This window comes from Takifugu flavidus, chromosome 5 (assembly GCF_003711565.1).
Source record: "Takifugu flavidus isolate HTHZ2018 chromosome 5, ASM371156v2, whole genome shotgun sequence".
Lineage (NCBI taxonomy): Eukaryota > Metazoa > Chordata > Actinopteri > Tetraodontiformes > Tetraodontidae > Takifugu > Takifugu flavidus.
Window position 1 is genome coordinate 16,372,980 of NC_079524.1, and position 27,081 is coordinate 16,400,060.

General features: G+C 44.0%; 1 protein-coding gene across 5 annotated transcripts; it reads right to left on the reverse strand.

Moving 5' to 3' along the window:
* Positions 1-565: 565 nt before the first annotated feature.
* gapvd1 (GTPase activating protein and VPS9 domains 1) lies at positions 566-26,358 on the reverse strand. 5 transcript variants are annotated; one of them, XM_057032770.1, is made up of 29 exons: positions 26,168-26,358; positions 22,727-22,928; positions 21,990-22,257; positions 21,325-21,897; positions 21,161-21,244; positions 20,050-20,184; positions 19,324-19,516; positions 18,795-18,875; positions 17,623-17,777; positions 17,304-17,433; positions 17,003-17,128; positions 16,741-16,914; positions 12,476-12,610; positions 11,246-11,380; positions 10,607-10,726; positions 9,770-9,847; positions 8,772-9,115; positions 8,611-8,698; positions 7,868-7,900; positions 6,690-6,761; positions 6,476-6,604; positions 6,285-6,396; positions 6,099-6,211; positions 5,452-5,611; positions 5,063-5,250; positions 4,162-4,375; positions 3,803-3,875; positions 3,511-3,708; positions 566-2,782 (listed from the first exon to the last, which is right to left on the reverse strand). In XM_057032770.1, the coding sequence occupies exons 2-29, from the start codon at positions 22,909-22,911 to the stop codon at positions 2,642-2,644; spliced, it is 4,437 nt and encodes a 1,478-aa protein (XP_056888750.1). In that variant the 5' UTR covers positions 22,912-22,928; positions 26,168-26,358; the 3' UTR covers positions 566-2,641. The 5 variants fall into 5 exon arrangements, with proteins under 5 accessions (XP_056888750.1, XP_056888753.1, XP_056888752.1 ...); XM_057032773.1 differs by lacking the exon at positions 18,795-18,875; XM_057032772.1 differs by lacking the exon at positions 9,770-9,847.
* Positions 26,359-27,081: the final 723 nt, after the last annotated feature.

Genomic DNA, 27,081 nt, shown 5'->3' on the forward strand with positions numbered 1-27,081 from the left:
AGCACATCAGCAGCACCTGTGTAACAGACTCCACTCACACTTGAAGGGTTTCGCCGCTGAAGCAGCAGGAGCACAAAGAAGAAGCCACTCGTCTCTCCCATTAGTCACATCGTCAACAGATCTAATCTCCAAATCTGGCCTATCTAGCCACTAGCTTATGCAACTAATTAACTTCATACGCCAAAATTTGAATTTAAATTAACAATTGCCAGATATCATCAGGGGACACAAAGCACCCCACCAAGTTTATGATGAGAAAGAGAAAAAAGGAGGAGTGTTAGAGGAGGCAATTGGTGAAGCAAGGAGGGCTTTTAGATGAAGGGATATCTCCAATTACAATCTGCCATACACATGTCAGCAGTAATGAAATGTTTGCTGAGAGGTTGCTATTTGTGGCTGCTAGATTGGATGATGCTGCTCCGCTGCCCCCACCGACAATTAGATCCTTGCATAAATCCCCCGGTCGCGGCGTCGCCGCTGTTGTGAGAAGTGTCGACGAGATGTAGCCGCGATAGACCGCGATAGCGGCGGAAACGCCGGCGCACACAAGGCAACGCTCAAGAAATGCAGGGAAAAAAATGTTTCTTTTATTATTTTTAAAGAATTACATGATGCATTAATCACAGTAAAGAAAAAAAACAAACAGCTTTCCCCAAAGGTCATTGTGCAAGCGTACGGTTAAATGCAAAATTAGACGTTAAGATTCCTTATGTTGCCCCTCTCTTTAGGCTTCCGAGGGGGAGCACAGTAAAGCTTTGAAGAACAGATCAACTCTTCAGCCGCTGCCCAGTGGTTTGCATACAGTCGGTGCTAAAATATTGGACTTTGTCAGGTTGGAGGGCGGAAGGGGGGGGTCACATGTGGCTGGCTTTATTTTAAACACAAAGCAGGACCCGATCGTGACATCAGACACCTGCGCAACATAATCAATTCAAGTGGAATCCCATGTAACCCGTTGGTACGGATGCAACCTGCAACTTTCTGCTACCGCTAAATCTGCTCGGTGCGGGAGAGCTGCGCGCCCTCCCCAGGCTCAAGCCACCAAAATCCTGGAGGCTGACCAGTTGCTCTTCTACCCTCTGATATTGTGCTGTCAATGATAAAAATGTCAACTATAAGACAAAACAAATGAAGCCTCTTCAAGAGGAATTTGCAGGAATTCATTTTCTAAAAAAAGGAAATCAAAAAACTGTATATGTGTCTGTGTGGTGAAGGGGGGGCAAAACGAAATATAGTTTTATAAGTGCACATGAAGATGAGTCCCTTTTCTGAACTTCTGAGGAGGTAGAGGTAATATCCACTAGATTCATTGGTCTGTCCATGCAGGCGCACGCGTCGCAGGTGGGAAATATGTATTTGTTCGCTAACGAAGGCTTGTTTTGGGGGGCGATCGCATCAAGCGTCACAGCAGCTCCATATTCCATTTCCCTTAGCCGTTTTTACCGTTTCATTAGTGCAAAATAATTAGGACCCCGTGCTCCGTTTGAACCGACGGAGGACAGTTGGTGCGTACTGACTCGTTGGTTTCAACTGTGAGGTAGGATCAAAAACCACCCAGCAAAAAGACTGGTTTCACCTCATTTCGGGGGCTGAGCTGGTGACGCCTGGTTGGTCCACTGGAGAAACTGCGTGTGTGTATGAGGTGGACAACGCTGAATGAATGGGGGGGTGGGTGGGGGGGTTAAAAATAAAAAGAACAATAGCGAAACAACAGTTGTAACTCATGAACCACCTGTATGGAGCAACAAAGGCACAGATTTCTACATTTCCACGAGTGCTGCCGCTACCTGGTGCACAAGTCAACCCTGGTTCACAATTTCCCAGCTGCTCGACTCAAAGGTGCCATTCTAAATCAAGCATTTCTCACAATTATTTAAAATAAAACCACATGCCCCGTACAACCTGAATGCTCATCTGCATTTAAGCAATTAAATAGAATTAGAGCAATAAATAGACTGATTTGATATAAATATACGGGCCCTTGTGTCCAATTCAATGCTTGTTGTGGTTGGGAATAAATGAAGTAAACATGAAATAAGCTGCCCTACTCTGAAACCTGGACCGGTACTGGCGTTTATTATGAATCGCGTGTCATCCCCATCACTGAACCCATCAGTAACTATTACGCTCTGGAAATCCACGTTACCGTGCATTTCATGAACTTTGTTAGAATTGAATTGGAAGATCAGTGACATGAAGGAAGTCTGGTCCCTTTACTGCATATAAGATTATCTTTAAAGGATGATTAACTACCTAGAAATAGTGTGTGTAGCTATAGAACTTTATAGTGAAAACTGATTAGAGACAAAAATGAAAAGTATCCAAATGACAGTCAAATTGTACACCCAAATCAGATTACAACTAAACAGGTCACTACCCCCTTTCCAAAATGCCATTTTTTTTTGTTGTTTTTTTTCCAAATCACTGCTAAAACCTGGATTTGTCCACATACATACAGTATTACAGTAATATATATTTAGTAATCTTCGGATGTCTCTGGTTATATACAGGCTATACAAACTGGGATCGGGCGACGGGCCAGGTTTTTCCGAAGGCTGTACAGAGGGAGCAGTTGGTTGGGAAGTCTCTGAATCTCTGGGCTCCTTCCCCACAGTCTGCCCATACAGGTGGCTGTTCTGCTTCACTTGCGATCGTCGATGGTCTTAATGAATTCCAGCGCCGCGGTGAACTGCATCCACCAATAGCTCTCCTCCCCACTCAGCCGACTGGCGTAGAAATTATTGATGTACTGAACAGTGGACAGCAGGCAGGGCGGGTTTGCCTGGAGGGGAGGAGACGCAGGGATGGGCCCACATTAACTGCTGGAAAAGCTCGTGCAACAGCGGCGCGCACACACAAGTGTAAACGAGACAACAGATGATTTGGGGTTTTAAGAATAGCCGCTTTGATAAATAGTCCCGGGCGGCGATAGCTCAGTCTGTGGGGGGGCTGGGCTGAGAAGCGGAGGGTTCTGGGTTCGAGCCCTGGACAAAACTTGGGAGGTGACAGAACACCTTCAGAGTGCTGCCGAGGTACCCTTGAGCAAGGTAGAAAACCCATAAAATGCTCCCATAGGGGAATTGGCGACTCATTCAGGGTGCACCCTGCCTGCGCCCGCATGTGCACCCTCCCCCCGTGATAGAGCGGGTAAGAAGCCTAAACAATTTTGGCTCCAGAGATGAACAAAGTTCATATTTGGTAATATCTCTGTATACTACAGGAAATATTTACCGGAATAACAAAGGCCGCTTGTGAAATAAACAAAGATGCCAACTTATTTCTCAAAAACCTATTGAAGAACTTTGTCCATGTTGTCAAATGTTAATGATCATCATCATTTTCTTTTGCAATTTAACCGTTGGACACAAACAAATATACTTTGGATGTGGGCGATTGGTAACCTGTATAAACATCTAGCAGAGATTTGAGATAAATTCAGTAGAAAAATCAGAAAACTGTCAAAACCGAGTGAACGTAGTGATGCAGGATGGAATGTAGCTGCAGACTTACGCGGATGAGGACAAAGACGAGCACAGGGACAAAGTCGTCCGCTCCTGGGACAGAGTCTTCATTGGCCAAACTAAGGAGGTTCATGATGGTGGAACACATGCGCAGGATGCACTGGACCTTGTCTCGAGGGGTCTTGTACGCATTAATGGTCTTGATCTCAGACTGAGCGGAGGGCCAGGGGGCCTCCTTCAAGTACACCTACAAACAGTGGGGGGGGGGGGGGGTCATTAACTAAAGAACATGAAGATAAATGTTCATTTTTCTATCATGTGTTTAAAAAATAAATAACCACCTCTGGGATTTGAAGAGCTCTGTGATTGGCTGTTACAACTTTAGAGAGTCGCTGGATGTGTTCGTGGAACAGCCTGTGTGGGGGAAAAATCAGACTCAACGCGCTCGGACGTGGCAATTTTTTAAATTCAGTTGTTATTTTTGAGTTTGTGTGGCTGCACATGATACATGGGACAGAACCATCTGGAATTTACCTGCAAGAGGCCTGAATTTTCCAACACATTTTGATCACTAAACTCCACCAGCCACGCTTGAGCTAAAATTAGCTTTAATCTTTATCATTTATTCCTATAGAAATGCAACCAAACTACCACTGGTGGTTCTGAATCTCAAATGGATGTGAGGCGACGCCACACTTACTGGTCTCTGAGAATGTCTCCATCCTGGTTGGGATAGAAGGCCAGTTTGAAGATGCGGTTCATAACGCTGCGCTCGATGGCCATCTGGGCGTCCTGCAGCTGCTCCTCACTAGCGTACTGCCAAATGGCATCAGAGGCCATGGCGCCGTACAAGTAGCGCAGAAAATCCTCCACCGCTGCCGTCTTGTCATCCGCCGCCGTGCACACCTGGAACGCTGGAGGGGAGCGCACGCACAACAGATGTAGACAGATAGAACTGAAATATCTACAAAGCCATAAAACAATTGCTCAGTGAAGTAAATACGGAAAGACAAATAGGTTGTGATGGTTTCTTTGGTCTAGTAAATAGTCGTGGTTTAACATCTATTTCCAGCTTCTTACATTGTTTTGTAATACACGCCTAAATAATATTGTCTGTCGCTAAAATATACATTTTAAAAATGTGCATCTTAAAGAAATTGGTAAGAACTTTAATCCACAGATCATTCAGCTGTGCAAAAGGGAGAAAATTGCAACGTGGTATAACCGAGACTGTCAAAATCTACATGAGAACATCTTGCGATGAACTTTTTTTGGAGCGTGCTGCTATTAAATAAGACCAACACGTGCACAGAATAACCCAGCGCACTAGACAGGAGCTGACATTGGCTGATCCATTGGTCCTTTCCATGAGTCTGAGCAAAAAAAGGGATTTAATTTACAGGTTTCATCTCAATGAAGCACTAAAAGGGGCTGAAGTGCCGTGTCAGCACGTCTAGATGAGGATAAGCCTGGATAGATGTTTAAATCCACCACGATGAAGAAAGCAACGAAAACAGCTGACCTGTGATTAAAAAGTATTTATTTATGTAGAAATTGCTCGGTTTGGGTTAAGTTATGGCGCTGTTGAGAAGTAAAGATACCTTTAATGAATTCAAGCATCTTGGACTCCATGTGTTCTAGAAGCAGCCGAACGCAGACGGTCGTGAAGTAGCGGTTAGCCACTTCTTTGTCTTTCAGCACCCTCTGGAGGAGCCTCTCCAGATGGGCCTGTGCGGTCTGCAGCCCCTGACGGCACCGCGTCAGGTACGCTATGTACGGGGCCCGCTTTCTGAAAACACACAACGCCACATTCATTATTGCACCGTCACCTCACTGGCAGTTGCGGACCAAAAGCGGAACATTGGCCGGTCCTGGGCAGCTTAATGTAAGAACAATGGTACATGAATAAAGAATGCTGCCCGAAAACCACATTACTGAACAAAGCAAGAGAATAAAGATCCCGACGGGGTGTGGTGAGTCTTTCAGTCACCTGTAATCCTCAGCAATGACAGCCAGCAGCTTCCTGCAGATGCGTGCATCGAAGCGGCTGACGCAACGTGTGGTCTCCTGGATCTGGGCCATCTGGTTCTTATCCTGAAGGTTGATGGCCTCCGCTAGCTGCACCTTCAGGAAGCAGACAATCTCATTGTCTGAGGGGAGAATGATAAGGAGATGGTATTATATGCTGCTCGCACAGCAACGTAATCTGATTAACCTTCTGCCTCCACACTACAACATGACTGATGGCCAAAACCAGGGAGCAGTTTATTTTATTTTTTTAATTGTTGCGCAACGCGTCATTCAACACCATGATTGTCCCACGCCCGGATGTCATGGTTGCACGCTGCAAAATGGCTCTGGGCCATCCCTAAATTGGGAAACGCCATCATTAATATTTTGTAGTAAAAATCATTTATTGGGGCATCATGTCACACCACTTGACCACTCTGCCTTCTTGGAACCTTCCACCAAAACCAGGAAGGTAAGTCAGAAGGTGAAGGGCACATTCAGCAGCTTGGGTGCTGCCTAATATTGAGGGTTTGTGTCCTTTTTTTTTTTACTGGAATGGATTTTGTAGAAAATATCCAATGACAGACAGAACTGAGCTAAGCATCAGATCAGGAAGTACTGGCCCACCTTCAGATTCCATGTGGTCAGGAAGTCCATTCCGTGTGGTAGCGTGAGTCATGATAGGCAATGCCACAGAGTCTGCCGAGCACAACGCCAACCTCAACTTCTTTTTGGCGTCACTGAAAGAGAGAAAACCCATTAAAAACCGGTGGCTGAATAAGAGGAAAATGATATCCAAACCTGGATTCTCACCTGAAAGAGAACTTTGAGTCATGCTGCTGGGCTGTCTGGCTGGCAGAGTCCGGGAGGTCATCTGTGGAAATGTTCTGCATGGAGTCAGGCACCCCATCCTCACCACAAAGGTCTGACCATATATTAGTGCGGACAAGTTAAACAGTGCCGGTGCCACAACGTGTTTAAGCGACTCATAACCAAGCTTTTACCTCCCGTCCCATCGTAGGAAGTCCCACCCGTCGCTCCATTACTTGGACTGGTCCTCTTAATATTCCTGTACTTGTCCAGGATGTCTTCAGCTGCCTGCACCTGGCTGCTGTGCGAGATCAGTGAGTCCTCTAAAGAACGGAGCAGCACATACATGTAAGTAGGATTGGAAGACAATAATGTTGTGAACCTGGCCTGGGCCTGGCCTGGACAGACCTGGTGGGATGCGGTCTGGGGCAACGTCGTCTTTCTCCTGCTTGTCCTTTTTCCGAAAAGCTGCTATCGGAGCTGCAGAGCGGAGACATCGGATTAGCAGACGTTACTGTCAGCAACAGAACATAATCGCACGTGAGTCACCCAATGGGAAAACCCTTTGAATTATCCTTTCATCTTTTTCCACAAGTTATTTAGAACAGCAAATTTTTCTGCAGTTTTAGGGGGAAAATCCGTCTGTTTCCTGTCATCATATGTTGTAAGAATGTCAGATACTTCTATTTGTCTGAGCCATGTTTCCGCTGACGCTTTACATCCAGCAAAACAAGTGTTTTACTTTAATACAACAAAAGCCGATTCCTTTTCCAGCGTATTTCATTGCACATTCATTGTTTTGACGTGAGGGGAAAGCGGCGTGCCTTCAATACAGACGCTAAAATTATAGGTTCCAGACCAGCTAAACGATGCTCACACGGTGCATTAAGTCAAATTAAAATAGATGGAAATAGGATTATTATGCGTGTCCAATACCAAGATCTGTGTAATCTGAACACAACCAAGGATACATTTAGTGGAGTAACCGCATGATTTCTGCATTCACCAAAGTAAATGGGAACATACAAAACAAAGTCAAAAGAACTGGATCGTAAAACAGATGCATGGATGAAAGTTGAGAAAACAGTCTAGACCACGGGTTTTCAAAGTAGAGCCACACATATTCACACCTGCCTGAGCAATGTCACAATGCTTTTAGCATCCTACTAAAAAGACTCACCAGGCTTGGCCACTTGGATTGGATTCTCAATGATGCCGGGGTTCAGATAGCCTCATACTGTTATGCGTTCGTACCTCTTTGCAGATAACACACTGTGAAAGTCTCTTTTTTTTCTATAACTTGAGGCCTAATCACTAAAAAACTGTCCATTCTGATCCGTTAGCTACATAAATGTTAGCCGTTATTTCTGCTGTATGTTTTGCTTTTCACAAAAGGCACCTTCCCCTGAACCTCTCTGGCGCCCCCTCCAGGGAGATGTCCCTCACCCTTTGAAAACCGCTGGTCTGGACAACGTCACATCACAGTCCTACAGTTCTATGGTGAAATCTACAAAGCAGCACAGGCACACGGCTGCTGGCTCCAGCCAGTACAGCTAGCTCAGCGATGAGCGCACGGAAGCCTTTACCTGGGACGTCACTTTCAGCTGTCCAATATAGCACTGTGAGGAACACAACAGACAGGGTTGGCCTTTCCTTTGTACTGCACGAGCTGCCTCACCCGTTACCATGCAGAGCAAGGGGGCAAAGAACGGCTCTACAAAGATGAGTCGTCGGAGCTGCATGGCTGCACACGCTCCTCTATTGGATGAATATCAATACAATGTTTACTTAAGAAACATCATTATTTAAAAGAGAAATAAGCAGTCATTCTGTCTGCGTACAGCTCATTATTTTCCAGACAGATGTATGAGAGATGGTTGCAGAGTAGTACTGCAATAAGAGATGTCTCATCTATCAGGGCTGATGACAGAAAGATCCATCGAATGACCATTAGCCGCTGGCTGACAGCAACGCTGGGAGGGCTACAGCCATACAATCTAAACAGTTAAAGCCCGTCTGATGACTGATTAGCCCAGAAGTCTATATAAATCTGCAGCCAGTGAGACATGAGAGAAAAAGGAGTGGACACGTCTCTGGAGAAACTTCAAACAACAAGTACAATTTTCTAACTGAAGCTTCGGTAGACAACATGCATCATCGTTCCGTTTCCCGCATTATAAATTGCCTGCTCTTTAAAGTCTGAGATTTCCCGTCACTTGCGATTAAATTGACTTTTTCTCAGCAACAAACGACAAAAGAGCAAAAACAGATCAATTCCAAGGCTTCGAAGGTCATTTTGAAGTTCATAAAAAAAAATTAAAAGCGTCACCTTTGGGAATCGCTGACACGAAACGCTTTTTCCACCAAGGTCTGTTGCGGTCTGACTTCTCGTCATCACTGTCTTTTCGATCCTCGACCTGAAGAAACAAGAATCCTGTGTTATGGCACGCGTGCTTTGACATTAATGACAGGAACCGGGCCACCGCGTACCTCTCCTTTCAAGGAGTCCTTGCTGGGCGAGGAGGTCGGTCCCAGGGCGAAGGCGCCGGCAGGCTCCCGCTCTTCAACCGCTACCCGCCGGTTGAGGCAAGGGTCACTTGTGGGCCGCCGGCCCGGGCAGACGATGTCAGAGCTGCGGCTGCGGACGAGCCTGTCCGGGAAGGAGTAGCGTTGCTTGTGCTCCAAATCAGCCTGGGTCAGGCAGTGGGGCATGAAGAGAGAGTGGCGGATATCCTGCCCCAGCATGCTGGTTTCAGGGATGGGAGGATCAGGGGGAGGATGCGTGGGCCTGGCGTAGTGCACTTTAGGTCTCACTATTGTTCCAGTTGAGGAGCCTCAGGGAGAGATGGAGAAAAAAAATGTTAACTTGATGAGATTTAATTCTGCATCTTTGAACGAGCGGTCGCCATCGTTTTATTTTGGCTTTTCTTTCTGCTTCCAAGCGGTATTAATGTCCGTCATCATAAACACCTCCGTCCCCAAAAGAAAGGCTGCACAATAACATTAAACTAGGTAGAAATGTGGAAAACACCACAAAGTTAGTGGAAAAGGTGCTAAAGAGAGCTTCTGGGTGGGGGGGGTGCCCAAGGTATAGGTTGGCCACCTGTTTCAAGGGTACACTCTTTCCTGAAAAGCTTCCAATGGAAGCCTGCTGCCACGAGCACAGTGGGACAGGGGACAATGCCAAAGAGCCTGGGGTGAGGTCTCTCTGACTGTCATCCCTTCACCTTGCGGCAGACACAACCATTCCTCTCCCACACAATTTCCACCTGCGCCACCAATGAAAACAGCAAAGGCAAACAGAGGGCCAGGAATAATTTAGGATATTAAAATGTGCCAAATGAAATGGCATTTCATTTACAGGGGAAAATCATTTCAGCAATGAGTAAAATGCTCGTGCGAGAGAGTGCGCGGCCATTACTGTTGTTAATAACTTTTTCTAGCCCCCTGATTGGCTGTCAAGCGTTATTGAAGAGAAAGAAAATTACCATCACCACAGGTGAGAGGATCAAACATGGCCAATAAAGAATCAGCTTGTGAGGGTGGAGACGTCAGATGATGTGCTCCTGAAAAAGCACATGGACCATTCAAGATCAGTTATTAGAACCAACCAACAGATAGCAAATCAAATCAGATTAAATACATCTCAACCTCTGATACTTCTGCATAGTAGTAGATATGTCTCTGAATCAATCTCTATGGTGACCAGTGAAGCATTATTGATGTGATGATCAGCCACATAAATCAAATCAAGCTTTATTTATATAGCGTCTTATACAATCAAAATTATTTCAAGGCGCTTTCCAGAATCCCAGGGCCTGACCCCAGACAAGCAAGAGTGGCAAGGACAAACTCCCCTTTAACAGGAAGAAACCTTGAGCAGGACCAGGCTCATGTAGGGGACCCTCCTGCTGATGGGAGGGGAGGAGAGGAGAGGAGGAGGAAGAGGAGAGGAGAGGGAGAGGAGAGGAGAGGAGAGGAGAGGAGAGGAGAGGAAGAGGGAGAGGGAGGGGAGAGGGAGAGGGAGAGATGCTATGCTATGCTATAAATGCTATTAGGGCTTGAACCAACTGGATACGCCAGACTGTCACCACTGCTCACTCTTATGTTGAACTGTTAGACAGAGATTTCTTGATTCAAATGTCTGCACTTTAAATATAAAACAGATAAAATCATAACCAACTATAATCTAACGGGACACAATCATTTTACAGTGTGTGAAAATGCAGAGACCAGTGCAGTTCAATGGGACAGCAAATGGCAGTGCTTTCAAATAAAATGACACGGGGCTGATGGCTCGGACGGGCTGGCAGGGATTTTCCTACCGTGGACTGATTCCTCCCCATCTGGACTCGTCACAGAGTCCTTCCCACCAAAGTCTGAGCTGCACTCTGACCGTAGGTCCTCAATCTTGTTCGGGATGTCTTCTGAGGTTGCACTGATACCTAGAGCAAGAAAAAAAGGGACTCAATACAGCAAAGCACAATGTTCCTCTAAGAAAAGGGGACATTTTTCTCTTTAGACTGAGCTGCATACGCTGTCCAAGATAGGGAACTCAATGGAAAAGCTCAATTGGAAGCATAAGCTCCCGTGGGTTTGCAGAAAGAAACAGGTAAGAGTGATCACCAGATGCAGACTATCCATCCTGGGGGTCCCACGAGACATTTTCTTGTGAGCACACTACTGCCTTGTTAATGTGGGATACTAATTCAAGCGTATCGGTATCCAATGGATGGGCCGGGAAGCTGGAATAACCCACACCCAACCAGAAAAATTCACACGGACCATCAATAACTTGATGGCTCAACATAGTAAAAAACTAAAAATAAAATTGGTGTTTCTTTGTCTTGATTATAAGAGAGATTTCTGCTTTCTGTGGGTTTTCCTGTTTGAAATAAAGGCAAACAAAAAAGATAAAGTGGGAAACCCAGCAGACATAAAGGAGGATGGAAACCACTTTATACCGGAGACGACGCTGAGGCCTGGCGTGCTGGGTCTGGAGCTGACCTCTCGGACCTCGGTGTCGTCGGAGGTGCTGCCAACCCCGGAGCAGCTCTCCAGCTCCTGCAGGCGTTCCTCTTGTTTCAGGTCTGGGGTTTCTGCACATCACACAAGAAGGTTTAAAGCTTCTCTTGACTTTAGAACGCACTCTTTTCTCTCTTTGATAAAGACACACATCTATCACGAACCTTAACCAAACTTTTTCCTCAAAAAAAAGAGTAAATCTGTCTCAAATTGATGGAGAAAATGTCAATTTCTGATTTAATGCATTGTATTACTAAAAAACCTGTATTGACTCTACTTGTGTGAGCTTGTTACAGCTGTCTCACCCACATCCATCTGTTATTATTGGCAATCTGCGCATATGCGTGACACAATCAAAGCATATGTTATCATGTTTTATAATTACCAAATTAAACCAAGTACTGTCTACTCTATGGTTACTGTTGGGTCAAACCCAGAGGCTCCGTACCAACGGCAGTACTCATTTGTATGCTCGTTAGTAATAATGTGCTGCTGAAGTGCTCTTCTGAGTGTAGTTTTCTGCTGCCTAGCCATGAAATAAGCATTGCACTCAACGGAAGTCTTCCATCATGCTATTACCAAGCAGAACAAGTGCAGCAAACGGAACAACAGGCAATCAAGACACTCATGCATGTAATTTCTGCACAGTGCATATTAGAGTGGTGTGCCATTTCAATTAACACGCAGACTCAGGTCTCCCCTAAAAAAAGCTGCTCGTAAAACATACAGTCGAATTTTAAAAGACAATTATTCTTTAAAAATCAAAGGGTGAATCCTTAAATAAAAGCGCCGTTCTTCCAAAAGCGAAGCTACAACTCAAAATGCACGCTAACTTCTAGGTGGAGGGGTGGGTGTAATCTCCACGTTACACTTTTGGAGGTCCATCGTTCACGGAATTGTAGTCAGGTAACACAACTAAATACAGTTAAATATAGTTCTTACATGCATCATACTTTTTATTCTAAAGCTAAATTTATAAATGCATGACTATCATATGCCTATCAGCCTCATGAGTTCTCAGATTTGATATATTATTGACACAATAGATTAAAATATAAATCAGGGCTCAGTACTGGAAATATACTGCAGATCTGCTTACTATTAATAAATGTATCATTTAGGCAAAACTATAGGGCAGTTATGGAGCCAAATATTCTACTAGAACCTACCAGAGTCACTGGGAAGGACCTCGACACTCCAGGCCTCACTTGTGGTTTCAGAGATGGTGGAGCCGTACGGGTCCAGTAGAACTGAACCCGAGCCGACGCACAGTAAGGTGCCCAGCATGTTTTCTGCAGCCGCTCCTGAAGAGTACACAAAGACAAGCGTTGGACTCTAGGATTTGATCAAGACAAAAACGCACCTTTAAGAACCTCCACATACTGTAAAGGCCCTGCGTTGATTCTTACCGGTAAGAGTCATTCAATGATTCAACCCTGAAACATGAGCGACATTTGAATATGATTTGACAAATGGTTCAAGCCAACTTATGCAGATGCTTATTTTCCATGATTTGATGGAAAAAAAACAACTCTTTATTAAGAAACGAACCATATTACTGGGACATTTTAACCTGCTGTCACATACTAAAATAATGATTCCATGTTCTGCAGGCATGGTGGGATGGAATTGTCTCCTTGCTATGTACAATCACAATATTATTATACTGCCCGTCTCTCCTGAAAACAACTCATACAAAGTCCATTTTCTTGTGATAACACATTCACTTCGATCATCTTTAGATGCAGCTGTCTGGTCCAGGTGTTTCCCAGCTGGTGAAATGGCCGATCAGCAGCCAGTCTGTAGCCTGTTTAGTTAATGATATGCTACAGGTAGAGTAGCATCTGTATAAGGACAATTACATGAACCACACCAGCGTGCTACCATCACAGATGATGATAGCAAAATAAATTACTGCATTACCCTTATAAAATGGACTGTTTTATCAAGGTTTTGATACTTCTACACCAAAAGTGGTTGAAAATAATGAGTAAACAGACTTATATTCCAAGGTATTGATACTTTTACACCAAATTAGGTTGAAAATATGAGTAAACAGACTTATAATCATGATAGTTCTATAATTCATTAATTCATTATCATGAGAAAACAGCAGTAAAATAAAAAGTAAGTGCATAGTACACCATCTGTATCTGCACTTACAAAATCACACAGTGTTACATCAGGTGCACGTGATAAGAACAGTTACTCACAATCTTGAAGGATCTTGCCCTATTTAAACCTCACACTGACGCTGAGGTGGAAGAGCTACATTCAGGGAAAGTTCATGCATCACCAATCAAAAAGATAATGTCCAATATATGTTGAGGGCAAAGACTCGTGTGTTCTGCAAATCAATGGAGAGCAATTTATAATCAATGGGCTGAAATCATGTCGTTCCAATGTATTAACTTTTTAGATTGTAATCAGATTGTACTATAATAAAAGTGTCACTCCTGATTTGCAGGAAGCAAATGTTTCACGCATAACTGTGATGACTGAGTATGCATGTAGTATATTATCTAAAGCTTGATGTAATCCTGCAGCAAAATGGCCTGGAAATAGGAAAAATACAATGACACCATGTACTAAATCCGAAGCAGTGACAACAGAACAAAGGTGATAAGTATACAGAGGCCACAGGAAAAATGGGCGTATTTAGAGCAATGTTTAGGGGTTTTATATTAATATCTGACCCATCTCAGGCTTCCACAGTTACAAATGTAACCCAAATTTAACCCAAATTTAGGTCTTACATGTTTTGAAAACCTCTGATTCGCTTCCCTCCATCAGCATTTAGGAATAAGATGCGATCAGCATTTAGGAATAAGATCATCAAAGGTGAAAGATGTGGAGGATGTAAGAAGGATAGCAGGTGTCACAGTCAGAGGCCGAAGATCAGGACCAGAAATTTGACCTGTGGTAGCAGCTCCTCCGAGCAAAGTGTGGCTTCACTTCATTGCACCACAGACACACCGTGAGCATTCATGCATGCAAGCGCCTTGGCAACAGCCTGCACCGATGCTGGCGAGAACAGAGCTTTTCCTGACGATGGGAGAGCTCTATCCCACTGATCGTGTTTACAGTCTTCGAAGTAGGAGCGCCCAGTTCTTGTCTTTCAGGTGGATGATTAAATGAGTGGCACAACAAGAAGTGAAACAATTAGAATTTCTGCCTCATTATCATGGTAATCTTATCAGTGGGATAATGAGGTATTAATGGATATTTAATGTGCATCTCATAACCCAATCCCTTGGAGAAAACACATAAGGAAATCGCTGTAAATTCCCTTAATGATGGAAAAGTCCCCCAATGCCATATTCCGAAGAATGAAAAATGGCGGATGCAAATGAGAAGGAACCAAGGTCAATAAGACTGCAGGGACTGAGTGAATGTCAGAGAGAAAGGGGGGAGGGAAGGAGAGGGGGAGAGAACACGGTGATGGAAAAGACTAAGAAAGAGAAGCGACAGAAGCACATCTAGAGTCTCCAGCTGATTTCACAAAAGATAAGCCAGCGGTAACTTTGAGTCCGTGAATTTAAAGCGTGTACCATCTCCTAAAGCTTACCAACAGGTATCTAAAGGCTTCAGTGTTATTGCAAGCTCACTTTCAAGACATGCGACTTGAGACGCAAAAGACATTATCCTGATCTTCTCAGGAGACTCTTCATCTAACATATCCAATTCTGCTCTGCACTCCGTTTGAAGATAACTGCATTTTCACGTGGATTAAAATAGTCGATGCGATTACCACCGTGAGCGGTTGGACACCTCCACAGATGCTTTTCTAAATTTATTTGAGTCTGGTTCTACATAATTTGTACTAAGGCAGTGAAACCTGGACCTTGACTACGCAGCGATTTGCCATGAGTGCCACTGTTTAGCTGATTACTTTTGAAACAAGACTTAATTTTATGTCCAGCGCATTTAGATTTCATCATGACTGTAGGTAACAATGTTAGCATTCCAGTTGTTGTATTTCCACCAGGTTCTGATGTGAAACATATGCTCCTACCAACACTGAGCCTTTATTCATGAACATAAAAAAAATGATCATTATCCAATTTATGGAGTTATCAGATTATTGGAGTGATCATGTAAACAGCATAATGTGATTTGCCTCATCAGATAACAGCAGTAATCAGATGGAGAAATCGGATGAACACACCTTGACATCCCCCCAATCTTCTGAGGTCTTTGTGCACGTATACCCAGTAATCTCACTAGTCATTTATTTACATTTGCTTGTTGAAAACTGATATGTGTAATTACAGCATTGGTAAAGGTCATGCCAAGACCAAGAGTGGATTGTTGCTGTGCGAGTATGAACAAAGTACACCTGGAGTGTGTTGTTTATTTTGCAGACCTATTTGCTCTCATAATAGGACAGCTAACAATAGAACTGTCACCTGGTTTAACCGGACAGGACTGGGTGTTTTCAAAATACTAGGACATTTGAGACCGATGCCCCTGCATACATACATACGTAGTCCAAAACAATCCAATAAATGGCCTTTAACATCTAAACCTTTCACATTAAAAGCATGAGGATTGAATATTAAAGTCCATGTTAAGGTGTCAGATCTGATCATTACAATTGTCTGATTTAAAAATGGATTTTTTTTTCATCTATGCAACTCTAGGGTGTCTGACACCCTACTAAAGAGGAGATTGTAAATGGATATTATATTAATAAAATGTTATGCACTGGTCCTTGGCCAGATCCTCGGTGTCGGCGTCATTGCACAAAAACCTGGATGCAAGCCAGAGTCATTTCAGTACACGGTGCCCTATTTTGCTTTCAACAGACAGATAAACACTAATTAGGGCTTATGTGGATTCACATGATCATGCTGAAGTAGGTTTATATTTTCCTTTTATAAAACAGTATTTATTATTCAGATTAATTGCAAACTCATATCAAAAGGTAATATTTTTTAAATAAATGTTGGTTTTATTATTTTAACAGTAATTCTAAAAAGACAACAGAGGTCATTGCAGCTAGTCATTATTACCACTACACCTAATTTATTTAACTACAGTAATTGAATGAACTCTAATAAACATGGGCTACACTTTGGCAACAAACCCATGTTGAATCCCAGTTAAGTAAAAGCCTGGAATGTAATTTACTCTCTAATTGGGAAGCATGCAGTTAGGTTGATATTGGCCTCTTGCCTTGGCAGTGTCACATGATAGGTGCACCCGGTCTCCAAAGACTGAGCAGAATTAAAGCCTGAAGATGCTATTTCAGCCTCACACCACAAGGTGCCGACATTTCCCCCCATTCAACCCATTGAAGGATAAGAGATGGTGCCTCTACGTCAATCATTCTCAGCCTGAGCCCTGATCATACTGGCAGAGCATATCAAATTCTTTATTTGGGCATGAACTGAGGGCCTTTACAAATAAAGCAAATACAATAACAACCCACCTGCTATTTCCTGCAGCCGATCTTCATCCATGTTGGGGTCAAAGTCACTGCCCAACACATCGGTGCTCCACGTTTCACTGACTGTTTCTGAGATGTCTCGATCATCCGTCAGACCCATCATGTCTCTAATCTCAAACTTGCGTAGTTTGTCATCCAGGTTGTCCTGAGTGGTGGCTGACGGAGACATTTTCAACTGGTGTTTACGATTGCTGTCTGAAACATGTATTCAAGTGCACGCGCGGCAACGTCAAGATCAACGCACCCTGTTCGTGTTCCAGAAGCTGCAGAGCCTCTACCCCATTACTTCCTGATGGTCCAGCCCCGAGCTCAGAAACGGACTCTCCCTCCAGGTCCAGAGATGACACGGAATTAGAACGATTGGATGGACCTAAAGGGGAAAAGATATTTTAAAATTCACTCAGGTAATAAGGTCACTCAAAGCCCATTTATTACATTTTGACCTTTAAAAGTCAACCACATCATGTTTTTTCATCCTTTCTTTCTTTTGCCCATTTATGGCTGCATCGTGTTAAGTGTTACATGTGAGCCGGCTGCAGACCAACCCTCTGAGATGCCCTCCAGGTTGTCACTGCACAGGGAAAACCGCAGTGTTTTGTCTGGTTTGCCATGAAGCTTAGTGTCATCAGTGTGACCATCCCCCTGGGTTCCATCAGACATTTGCAGGTTCAAAACCTTCAAAGCAACAGAGGGATGAGTAGAGATAATAAAAAGATTGTTTTGTCCAATACAAAGTGACTCCAGTCATTTCTAAAATAGCACCTATCTGACAATGCTTTTCTTTATTTAGCACAACATTAACCCCCCTTAAGTTGCTGGAGATAACACACAAATGTCACACATCATCAATTCTTATCACATTACCTCATTCTCTGACATCATCCCAGGGACACTCTGAGGACTGACTCCAAGTGAAATCACCAGCACCTCCTCTGGCAGCAGCTCCTGCACGGATTCTTGGGAGTTGGCGTCTATCTCCCCCTCCTGGGATATGTTGCTACGGCTGCGACTGCGAGACGCTGGAGGTCCATAGGGCGGCATTGTGAATGAAAGAAACCACGGTTATTTGGCGTTACATGCAAAAGATGCTGAATCAAAAATTAGCATTTTAAAACAAAAGGTATGGGTGTAACGGTGCAGCAGAGAACCAAGACAGGTGTGCAGTGGGACACATATTTTCTTTGAAAAGAGATGCCACAATCTAAATAAACACGTAGAAAAATAACCACTGAAATTATTTGTTACAAGAATTGCATTGACTTCAGAGTCTTGTTTCTCCTTGAGAATGAGAGAGAGGCTTAAAATAAGTGTAATTTGAATGAAAAAACAGACAAAAAAATAAACTAAATGATGGTATGGTCCTTGTTGAGTCACAGCTCAACAGGCTCCTCTGAGCATGTGGAACTACAGAGGAATTAAGAAGGCAAGTTTGACATAATGGAATGCTCAAGAAGCTGACATGTTCCAGTCTCAGTAGCTCCAACATGCAGCATTAATTTATTGTTCCAATCATGACAGATTCACATTAAATCAAAATAATTGGAGTTTGACAATTTAGTCTTATCAGCTGAGGCCGTGACCACAGCGTAGCATGATGTCAGAGAGGAAAAACTATGAGGTCAAACTGTTTGAAGAGATTCTTTTTGTATGTTGGGGTTTTGTTTTTATAAAGGAAAACCTATAATGTGAATGAGAAGAAATCATCCCATAGCATCCCACACTGGACAGAGAACTGTGCTGGGGTTTAAGGTGTGAGACAGAAGGATGAAAAGTGGGGGGGGGGGGTTTCTCCACTGTAACCAGTAATGAAAATGCATATTCATATGGAAAATCTAAAGAAGAAAATTTAAACTTTGCAAGGAAAAGCAGGCGCGTGCACAAACGGACAACACTGAAGCTGAGGCAAGGAGGTTAAGGTGCAGTGAGCTAGCATTTCCCAGGTGAGTGGAGATAATGTAACACATCGCGAGGTGAAAACACAAACAGGGGTGTATCTCTTAGCTCATATGCTCCAACACAAGCAATAGGCCACCCACCAAAAGGGGTTACTAATGGGATGTGAGCAGACAGAGAGGTGGCTGTGGGGTCCCAGGATGTCACAGCAGCTAAGTGTTTTCCTGGTCATTCAATGGCAGCAGAGGAGGAAAGGAAAAGGACAAGGTATGGAGTTGGAGAAGAATAAAGCGTCTCGGAAGTCTAAAACTCATTTCAAGTATTAAAGTCAATTCTGCGCGTACAAAAGTCACATTTCAGGGAGGAAAACACAAGAGGTTCCTTTCTAATTATGCTAATGAAAAGAAGTCTATGGATTTTTTTTCTATCCATTCTAATTAAAATTACTTCATTTACTTGTGGCGATTTAATTGCTTGACATTTCTGTAAGTGCGCCACAATCCACATCGCGCTAATTATCTTTATAACAAGCTGAGAATCAGCTCATTATCATCCTACGAAACCCGTCCTATGCTAGCCCTGACAACATCAATACATTTCATCTCTGCTGGTTGGTTTTAGGCAACTCGTCAGGTTAAATGCGGCACTTTTATCTTACACATTGTTCAGTACCTATGGGCAGCCTGTTCTTCTTGTTAGCAGGGGTGGTAGCTGGAGAGAGCTGAGGGGTGTTGGAGGGCGTGGGCTCCATGCTATTGCTCTTAACAGTTTGGCTCTGTGGCACACTGGCAATCAAAGTCTCCAGTGCCGCATGCTCCTCTTCCCGGAGATGGTCTCCCGCCATCACGCTGCGCACAAAGTCCACCTGTAGTGCAGGTGCAATTTTTCAATAAGTTTCTAATCTTTTTCATGCACAAGGAAACATAAAATCAACAAACGCTCACAGTTGCAACACTTTGACAGGTTTACAAAAGACCAGGCAGCTCATTTTGCATATTGGTATCATATTGGACAGATATGAGGTACTGAGAGGAGTCAGTCCGATTTCACGTGTGCGCAGATAACTGCAACAGCTGGAGGCAAGGGCAAAACGTCAGCTCATCAGGGTTAATAAACAATTCGTTTAGTCCCTAGTTTACTCCCAAGGTTAAATTAGTCACCAATCAAATGTATTCCAAATGCATGTCTTTGGACTGTGGAAGAACATTAGAGTACCTGGAGAGAACCCACACAGACATGGGGAGAACATGCACGGTCTAAAAGCTACTGGAAGTAATAAGTAGACTTAGTCCACGGATTGAACGTGAAGGCCAAACCACGACATCTAGGGAACGCCGGGATTTAAACTAGCAAATGCTCGCATTGATGCATTTGGATAACCACTGCAAAAGAGCGTACCAGCACAAAAAGCTGATTATGTGTCATATAAACGGCAGTCCTATTGAGACCCTCCAGAAGGTTCATCGAGGACATCGGCGGAGTCTCGACCGCTCTTCCTCCAATCACCACATCCAAGAAGGCAGCAACACAACTCTGCGGACAGAAAGAAACATTGGGAACTAGGTGAGGACCTGCATTGCATTGGGCAATAAAGTCTTTGGACAAGTGGGAAGTATTGTGCAGTGTGTGAAAAATAACAGCTTTTAACTTATTTCTTGTGCTCCAACATACATTCAAACTCAGGGTTACATCATCATGACCATTATTATTTCCATTATCATTAATATTAGAGCTAGAAATGCTCTTTCAGAAGAGGTAATAAAAAAAAACTGGTTCATGCCAAGACGAGGTGGGTTTGGGTAAATTCATATTCATGCACAAGGAATCTGAAGTGCAGCTTAATTAAATTATGTCAACATTAAGGCGGGACGTGTAATCTTTGAACAAACTCAAATTGTCCTTCGGTATGAATGTGAGCGTGAGCGGTTGTTTGTCTTTCCACGTTGGCCCCCGAGACGGGCTGGCGACTCATCCAAAGGCGGCTTCATTTATCAAATGCAATTAATACATTAAACAAATGCTAAAGTTGTCACTGAGGGGCATTCGAATTTCTAGTTTTCTTGTCATTCTTGCTGGCCAAGTACAAAGAAAAAGAAAGATGGAACTGACAATAGGTATGTAGCAATTGTGCAACACTAAGCATGTGCACGTCGGGGCTTCAAGTTCGGGAGTGACGTCTGGTTAGATATACATCACCTTTTGTCATCTTTCAATTCCCACAATGACAGGAGAAAATTAGAACTTATCAGGCACATTTAATTGGTTTTTAAAATGACAACTCTGATTAATCCACATCTACCCCACAATTAATTGATTAATTGATTAAAAATATTCAATCAACTGACCTAAAAAAAAAAAAAAAAAAAGGTTTAAACTCACCATTTAATAATATTGACATTTTTTAATATATCTACATTTTCCATTGTTGCCAAGGAAAACCACCTTCCATTGAAGTAATAACTATCTAAGCCTGGATGTCTTGGATGCACCGATGCTATGGTCCACAAACCTTGTCAAATTTGGACAAACTGCTCTTCCTCCTTGGGTCTGCGTCATCATCGGCCATGGCCAGCTGCTGCAGAAGCTGCCCCACCTGTATGACGGGGTGAAGATGCAACACGAGTTCATCGCAGGAAGTACCGCCGACGAGTTTCCGACTCGTGCGCCACTGACCTGCATGAGGTTGAAGCGGGCCACTTCATTGATGGGAGCGTCAGAGATGATGCCGTACTGCTCGGGATTCACAATAGCTGGGCAGATGAAGCAGGTGAGCAGCAGGTCCGTGCACATGGTGCGCACCTCGCCCACCTCGAAGCGCTCCACGCACGACAAAGTCTTGTACATCTGAGACACAATCCAGCGCAAGCTGTGGGGGAAGCAGTAGGTGTTCTGCTTCAGGTAACCGATGAACTTGTTAACCAGGGCGACCAGCTTGGCTTCATTCGCATCAACAGCGGACTGCACGCGGAGTTTGTATCCTTCGGAGCCCTTCTCTCCAAAGTGCTCCTGTTGGGCTGGAGTGAGGCGTTCCGTCACCTTGGACGGATCAGTCTCCAGATGATCTTCGTCTTCGACCAGCAGCTGCATGATGGGCTCATGAAGGGTGGCTGTCAGGAAGACCTTGGCTGAGTAGAGGCCCTCGGAAAACAACTTGAACAAGATGCTGAAGGCGCACGTTCCTCTCCGCAACAGGCGGCGAGGGTTGTCGCTCTCCTTCAGCTCAAACTCTACCAGATATCGCAAGACCTGGAACGGATGAAGGAGGGCGTATGAGTCCAACGCATTTCCACTTTACATTAGTAAAATAGCCGAGGTGAGACGTGGGCAACCCTTCTTACCTGCAGCAGGAAGCTCTCGTCCTCCTGCATGATGCAGTTCCCGTACAGCGAGGTGAAGACGGTGTGAATGACAGCGTGTGTGTGCTCCTGGTTCAGCCTCTCTCCTGCCACCAAACAGGAAGCCACAAGCCTGGGGTTCTCACGCAACCTGGCCAAGAACTCCCCATAGATCGTCTCCTGAAAGCCCAGAGTCTTGTACCCATCGACAAACTGCGTGTCTTCCAACCTTTTAGCATGTTGGCAACATTCGGCTGGAGAAGCCTCCGCACTGAAAAACAAAGCCGTTTAAGGACTCAATTAGTTAAAACTTTACTTTGTAAACCCATCGATGATAATCATCATCGTTGTGCACAAATATGTACCTACACGTCGCAAACTAGGATTGACAAAGCTTTGAATGATCTGCTCACTGCTCATTTCCTCCTGCCTTTCTGCTTCACTTCCTCCTACTAACACCAGCAGACTGACAGCTATCAACATATAAACAAATATTGAGGTATCTGAGGAAGCCATGGAAAATGCAAACTTAACTTTAATGTCTTTAAATAAAACAACAACATGTTTTTTTAAGCACAGCCCACAAGACGGCAAACAAATGCAAGACAATTTAGGACAAAACAGCCGATTGTTGTAGGAGCCTGGACAGAAATTGTGTTTTTATTGAGTTTTCTATACGAGATTGTGAAGTCTGGTATAATTTAGTGAAAGTGAAATCTGGGGATGATCGAAGGTCCGACCTTGTGAGAATGAGGCGGTCCAGGTTGATCCTCTGCTGCTTGGCAATCCATGCTGCCTGGTAAAGCTTCTCAGCCGTCTTCAGCACATCGTTGTTGAGCCTTTGGATCAGCTGTTTCTCCGATGCCACGTACAGCCGCTCCTGCTTCAGGTGGTGGGCCAGAGTGTGGATGTCTGGCTTTACCATCTTCACCGGCTCTGTGTCTGCAGGACAGGGGGACCAGGTTAAGAAATTAAACAAATACAAGTCATGTTAGTGGCACAGAAGGGCCAAAATGAGAAGCACCTTTAAGGGTCTACAAAAAGTGACAAATTTGGTTTACAGAAAGAAAAAAAAATAGCCCTGTTCTCACAGCCCTGGTTTCGATCTCGATACATCCACCAGGTGGAACGTTTATCCTCGTCTGAGGACTAGGGAGGATCGGTACTCAAAAATGGTCGTCAACACCAGCCACCAAACTGCATAGATTGTCTGCTCTGTAGAAGTTTCACTGCAACCACATGTTCACGCTTCAAAAACCTTCATTTACATTAAAACATGAACACACATTTAAACCACTGAGATGCAATTTGGTTTTGATTTCTTTTTTTAAACTATGCAAAATAGACACGTCTTAGATATGTTTTGGAGCGTTCTTGTTTTAGCTCTGTCACTGTGATGATCAATAAAGTTTTAAACTAAACTTGAAACTCATATCTGGCCAGTTTTGAATGCTCTCTGGAGGTCACTGATGTTGAACCTTTTCATCAGTTTGGGGCAAAATTCAGCTCTTGAGCTTCCCAGGAAGTATAAAATGTCAAGAAATGCCTTGAATATCTTCATCAAATGACCAGACATTTGTCTCAGTGGTCAAACTGGATGTAGAAGTAAACATCGTTCCGTCTCCACGCCTTCCATGGAAATCCCAGAAGAGAAGATATTGTTGTTCTCTGGACTCAAACTCAAGCTCAGTGCACGAGTGCTGCACAAACAAGAGTGAAATCTAAATTTCTTTCAAGCAGCGGGGGAAGCTTTTCCATTTTTATGCAAATTACTGTCCCATTTCAAAACATGCACACCGAAGACATTCAAGCCAAGCGCATGAAATTTCAATTAGCTCTTGTGAATTGTTTGCACAAAAGCCTCTCTTTGGCCTTCGGCTAACACAGCTAACACATTTAGCTGTGGAGTTTTGGACTCTGGAAGGAGAAAAGACCAGAAAGCCTCAGAGAGACCCCGATTGTGAGGCAGCTCCACAACCCACAGGCTGACAGACAACCACAAGTCTGGAGCTGAGAAGCCTGGAGAATCTCATTGGTTATGCAGACTGAAGCGGATAATGACAGGCTAAACTTAGTTTCTTTAGGGATGGAATGGAAGGATGGAATATTTATATTACAAATACAACTAATGTTTGATTGGCAAACCAAACAACACAGCAAGTACACGTCAATGGACTCTTACAGCTACAGATGCGGTAAAAGAACGCATCATTTTGAGATAAACACAAGAGTTGTGTTTCCTGATTAGCAGGGGGTTGCCAACTAGGAAGTATCTACATGCTGGTCCACACCTGGTCTGGAATAAGCAAATTCCTCACATACTTGAAAGGAAGCGAGAAAGCAAGAATGCCATTAAGTGGCTCACGATGAGGTTAACAGCCATGAGACGTGTCTTGCTGTGCCTGACCGCTCCAACACAATCCACTACAGAAAGCTGCCGGGTGTGTAAATCACGGCGCTGCGGAGGAACTGAAACAGAACAGAAACCAAACAACAGGCAGCGTGAACCAAGGAGATGCTACAATGGGTCACATCAGGACAATCCCTTCCATCAGCAGCTGCTTGATGGTACAACCTGGCAGCAGGAGATAGAAATCACAAAAGCACCGTTCAAAACAGGCATGTGAATATCGGAAAACCAGACGACGTCCTCTCAACGTCCTGCACGTTTGACACGGAATGCACATGCACAAAATGGAACAAGATGCTTTTTATAGGTATGCAAAGATTTCACTTTCTACAAAAGGTGATGGTGGTTTGGGCCTCAACATCCCCTTCACGCTTCCCTTTTAGAGGAATTCTTTCAATGCTCAGCAAACACTGCGATCTATAAGGCCCCCAAGACTCAGATCAACCTATGTGCATCTTTCAGCACAAAAAAGGTGCGTTTCATAAGTTTAGGATGTATAATCACCACAGAGGTTTGCTATACGCCATGACATGTCCTAAAAGGTCAAATGTCATAGACCTTAACCCTGTGCTCTGATTACTTGCTGTCTGGAAGGCAACTTGGAATCCAAGACACTATTTACTAGTGAGACAAACGAGCAGTAGCACTGTGTGTCAGCTATAAACACTTGCACACAATGAGATAAAGACAAATATGAAGTAAACAGTGAAGCGCTTTCTTGATCCCTGTAATTTTATATGGAGGACAATACTAAAGTAAAAGTAATAAGAAAACTGCTTTTATGTCTCAAAGGAGGGTTGACAAGCGAGGGTTAGAGACAGACCCTTCAAACTTGTGCTGTCAGGACGTAAAGTGGCAGCTAATCCTCACAAATGTCTGCATGGAGGCAGCGAATGAAAAGAAAAAGCAACATCGGGTTAACAGCGGCATCACTGCGGTGGCTTCTCTAAGCTTTAGATGCCATCCACCGACCCCAACAGTGCCATTTAGTACCTGCAAAAGGAGTTTAAAAAACAATAAAAGCATTAATGGTATTTACTAATGTGACACAGACACTGAAATGAGAACAATACAGAGCTGCATTCCCAAATGAAGGGATAAATAAGCACTTACACACTATGAATGGACAACAGCCTTCAGCATAGCATCGTTGGTGCTAAATTAGTGTGTGCTCTCGCATTCCATTGCCTTCCAAGCAGTAACGTCAGGAATACTAAACCTGGGTGATTATATCAGAAAGCTGCAGACGTTCATGCACCTTCCTCAGACTCCATGGAAGGGTGGATGATATTGGAATAATGTGAACAACATTAATGTCCTTCATGCGAGCTGTAGCATGTAGCCGGCATGACAATCTGTTAATCGAGGCATTTATGCTTTCGTTACCGTTTAACCAGAAACCCCTGGTGTGTTTAGCTTTCTAGCAAAGAGTGGGAGAAGAAATCCTAAATTATAAAGGTTGCAAAAATAATAATAATGACATTAAGTCAGCTATCTGAAAGCAATGGACCGGAGACATAGCATATAGCGAGGTTATATAATGGAAACAGTCAGTGGGGGGTTCTGTTTGGGCAAAAAGAAGTGCAGACATCATTATACCGGTGACTAGTTAACCATACGGTAACCAGACGATCGTTTAACTAACATTTGTTAGTCAACCAGGGCAAGCTAATGGTTAGCTATTCATCGCGTTAGCTTAGCCGAGGCTGTAAGCTTCTCCATGGTGAGCAAAGGAGACGCAGGGGCCAAATAAGAGCATTTTGTAACTTACCAAACGTCTTGGGTGCGTGTTTGTTGGTCACGGCCTCTCTAAACACAATTTATCAAGAGATTTCTCGTGTTGGTTGATTGTTTGTTGGCGACTAGCCGTTTCTCCCTGTTTGCAAGGAGCGAACAGTGCTGTCATTTGCTGTCATCACGAGGGTGCTTGAGCTGCGCGCATGCGCAACGGCTTCTTAAAGGAAACCCGCTCATCGGCGATAAACCCATGCCAGGGCTGGCTGGCTGGCTGCCTGTCTGTCTTGCATGTGTTATTAAAATCCCAATATTGGGTCTTTTGTGAGGGCAGAGGGGATGCTCTGGGATGCTTTAAGTTGCTCTGGGATGCTCTGGGATGCTTAGGATGCTTTGGGTTGCTCTGGGATGCTCTGGGTTGCTCTGGGATGCTCTGGGATGCTCTGGGGCGCTCTGGGGCGCTCTGGGTTGCTCTGGGATGCTCTGGGTTGCTCTGGGATGCTTAGGATGCTTTGGGTTGCTCAGGGATGCTCTGGGACACTCTGGGATGCTCTGGGTTGCTGTGGTATGCTCTGGGATGCTCTGGGATGCTGGTGATCCACATGCCTGTGTGGAGTTTGCACATTCCCTCCACATTCTCTCTTCCCTTCCACAGTCCCAAGACGTGTTGCCTCACAACAATGACCAAATGACTTTTGGAAATTTACTGGTCTGATAAAATTGAGCATTGGGGTCCTGATCCCACCAGGAAGTGAGTACTAATCACCATTTAATCTCAATGATCTTTTAGATCAGCTGACATGTTTCAGTCATTCAATCAATACTGATACATCATATGGCCCATTTATTGGACGATTAACCAAATTCAATCCTAGAACCCCCAGAAATGATTGGATTTTTCATTTTTGCACCATAGATGAGTTAACAGGTTTAAAAACAAAAAGCAACCCT

What these genes read in the sequence shown, in the direction of transcription:
- gapvd1 (XM_057032770.1), bottom strand. Translation starts at nt 22,911, where the DNA reads ATGGTAAAGCCAGACATCCACACTCTGGCCCACCACCTGAAGCAGGAG. An exon ending in GATGCTTGAATTCATTAAAG is followed by an intron (nt 4,376 to 5,062) that starts GTATCTTTACTT and finishes GCTCCCCTCCAG; the next exon opens with CGTTCCAGGTGTGCACGGCG. An exon ending in GGAGACATTCTCAGAGACCA is followed by an intron (nt 3,876 to 4,161) that starts GTAAGTGTGGCG and finishes TCCCCCACACAG; the next exon opens with GCTGTTCCACGAACACATCC.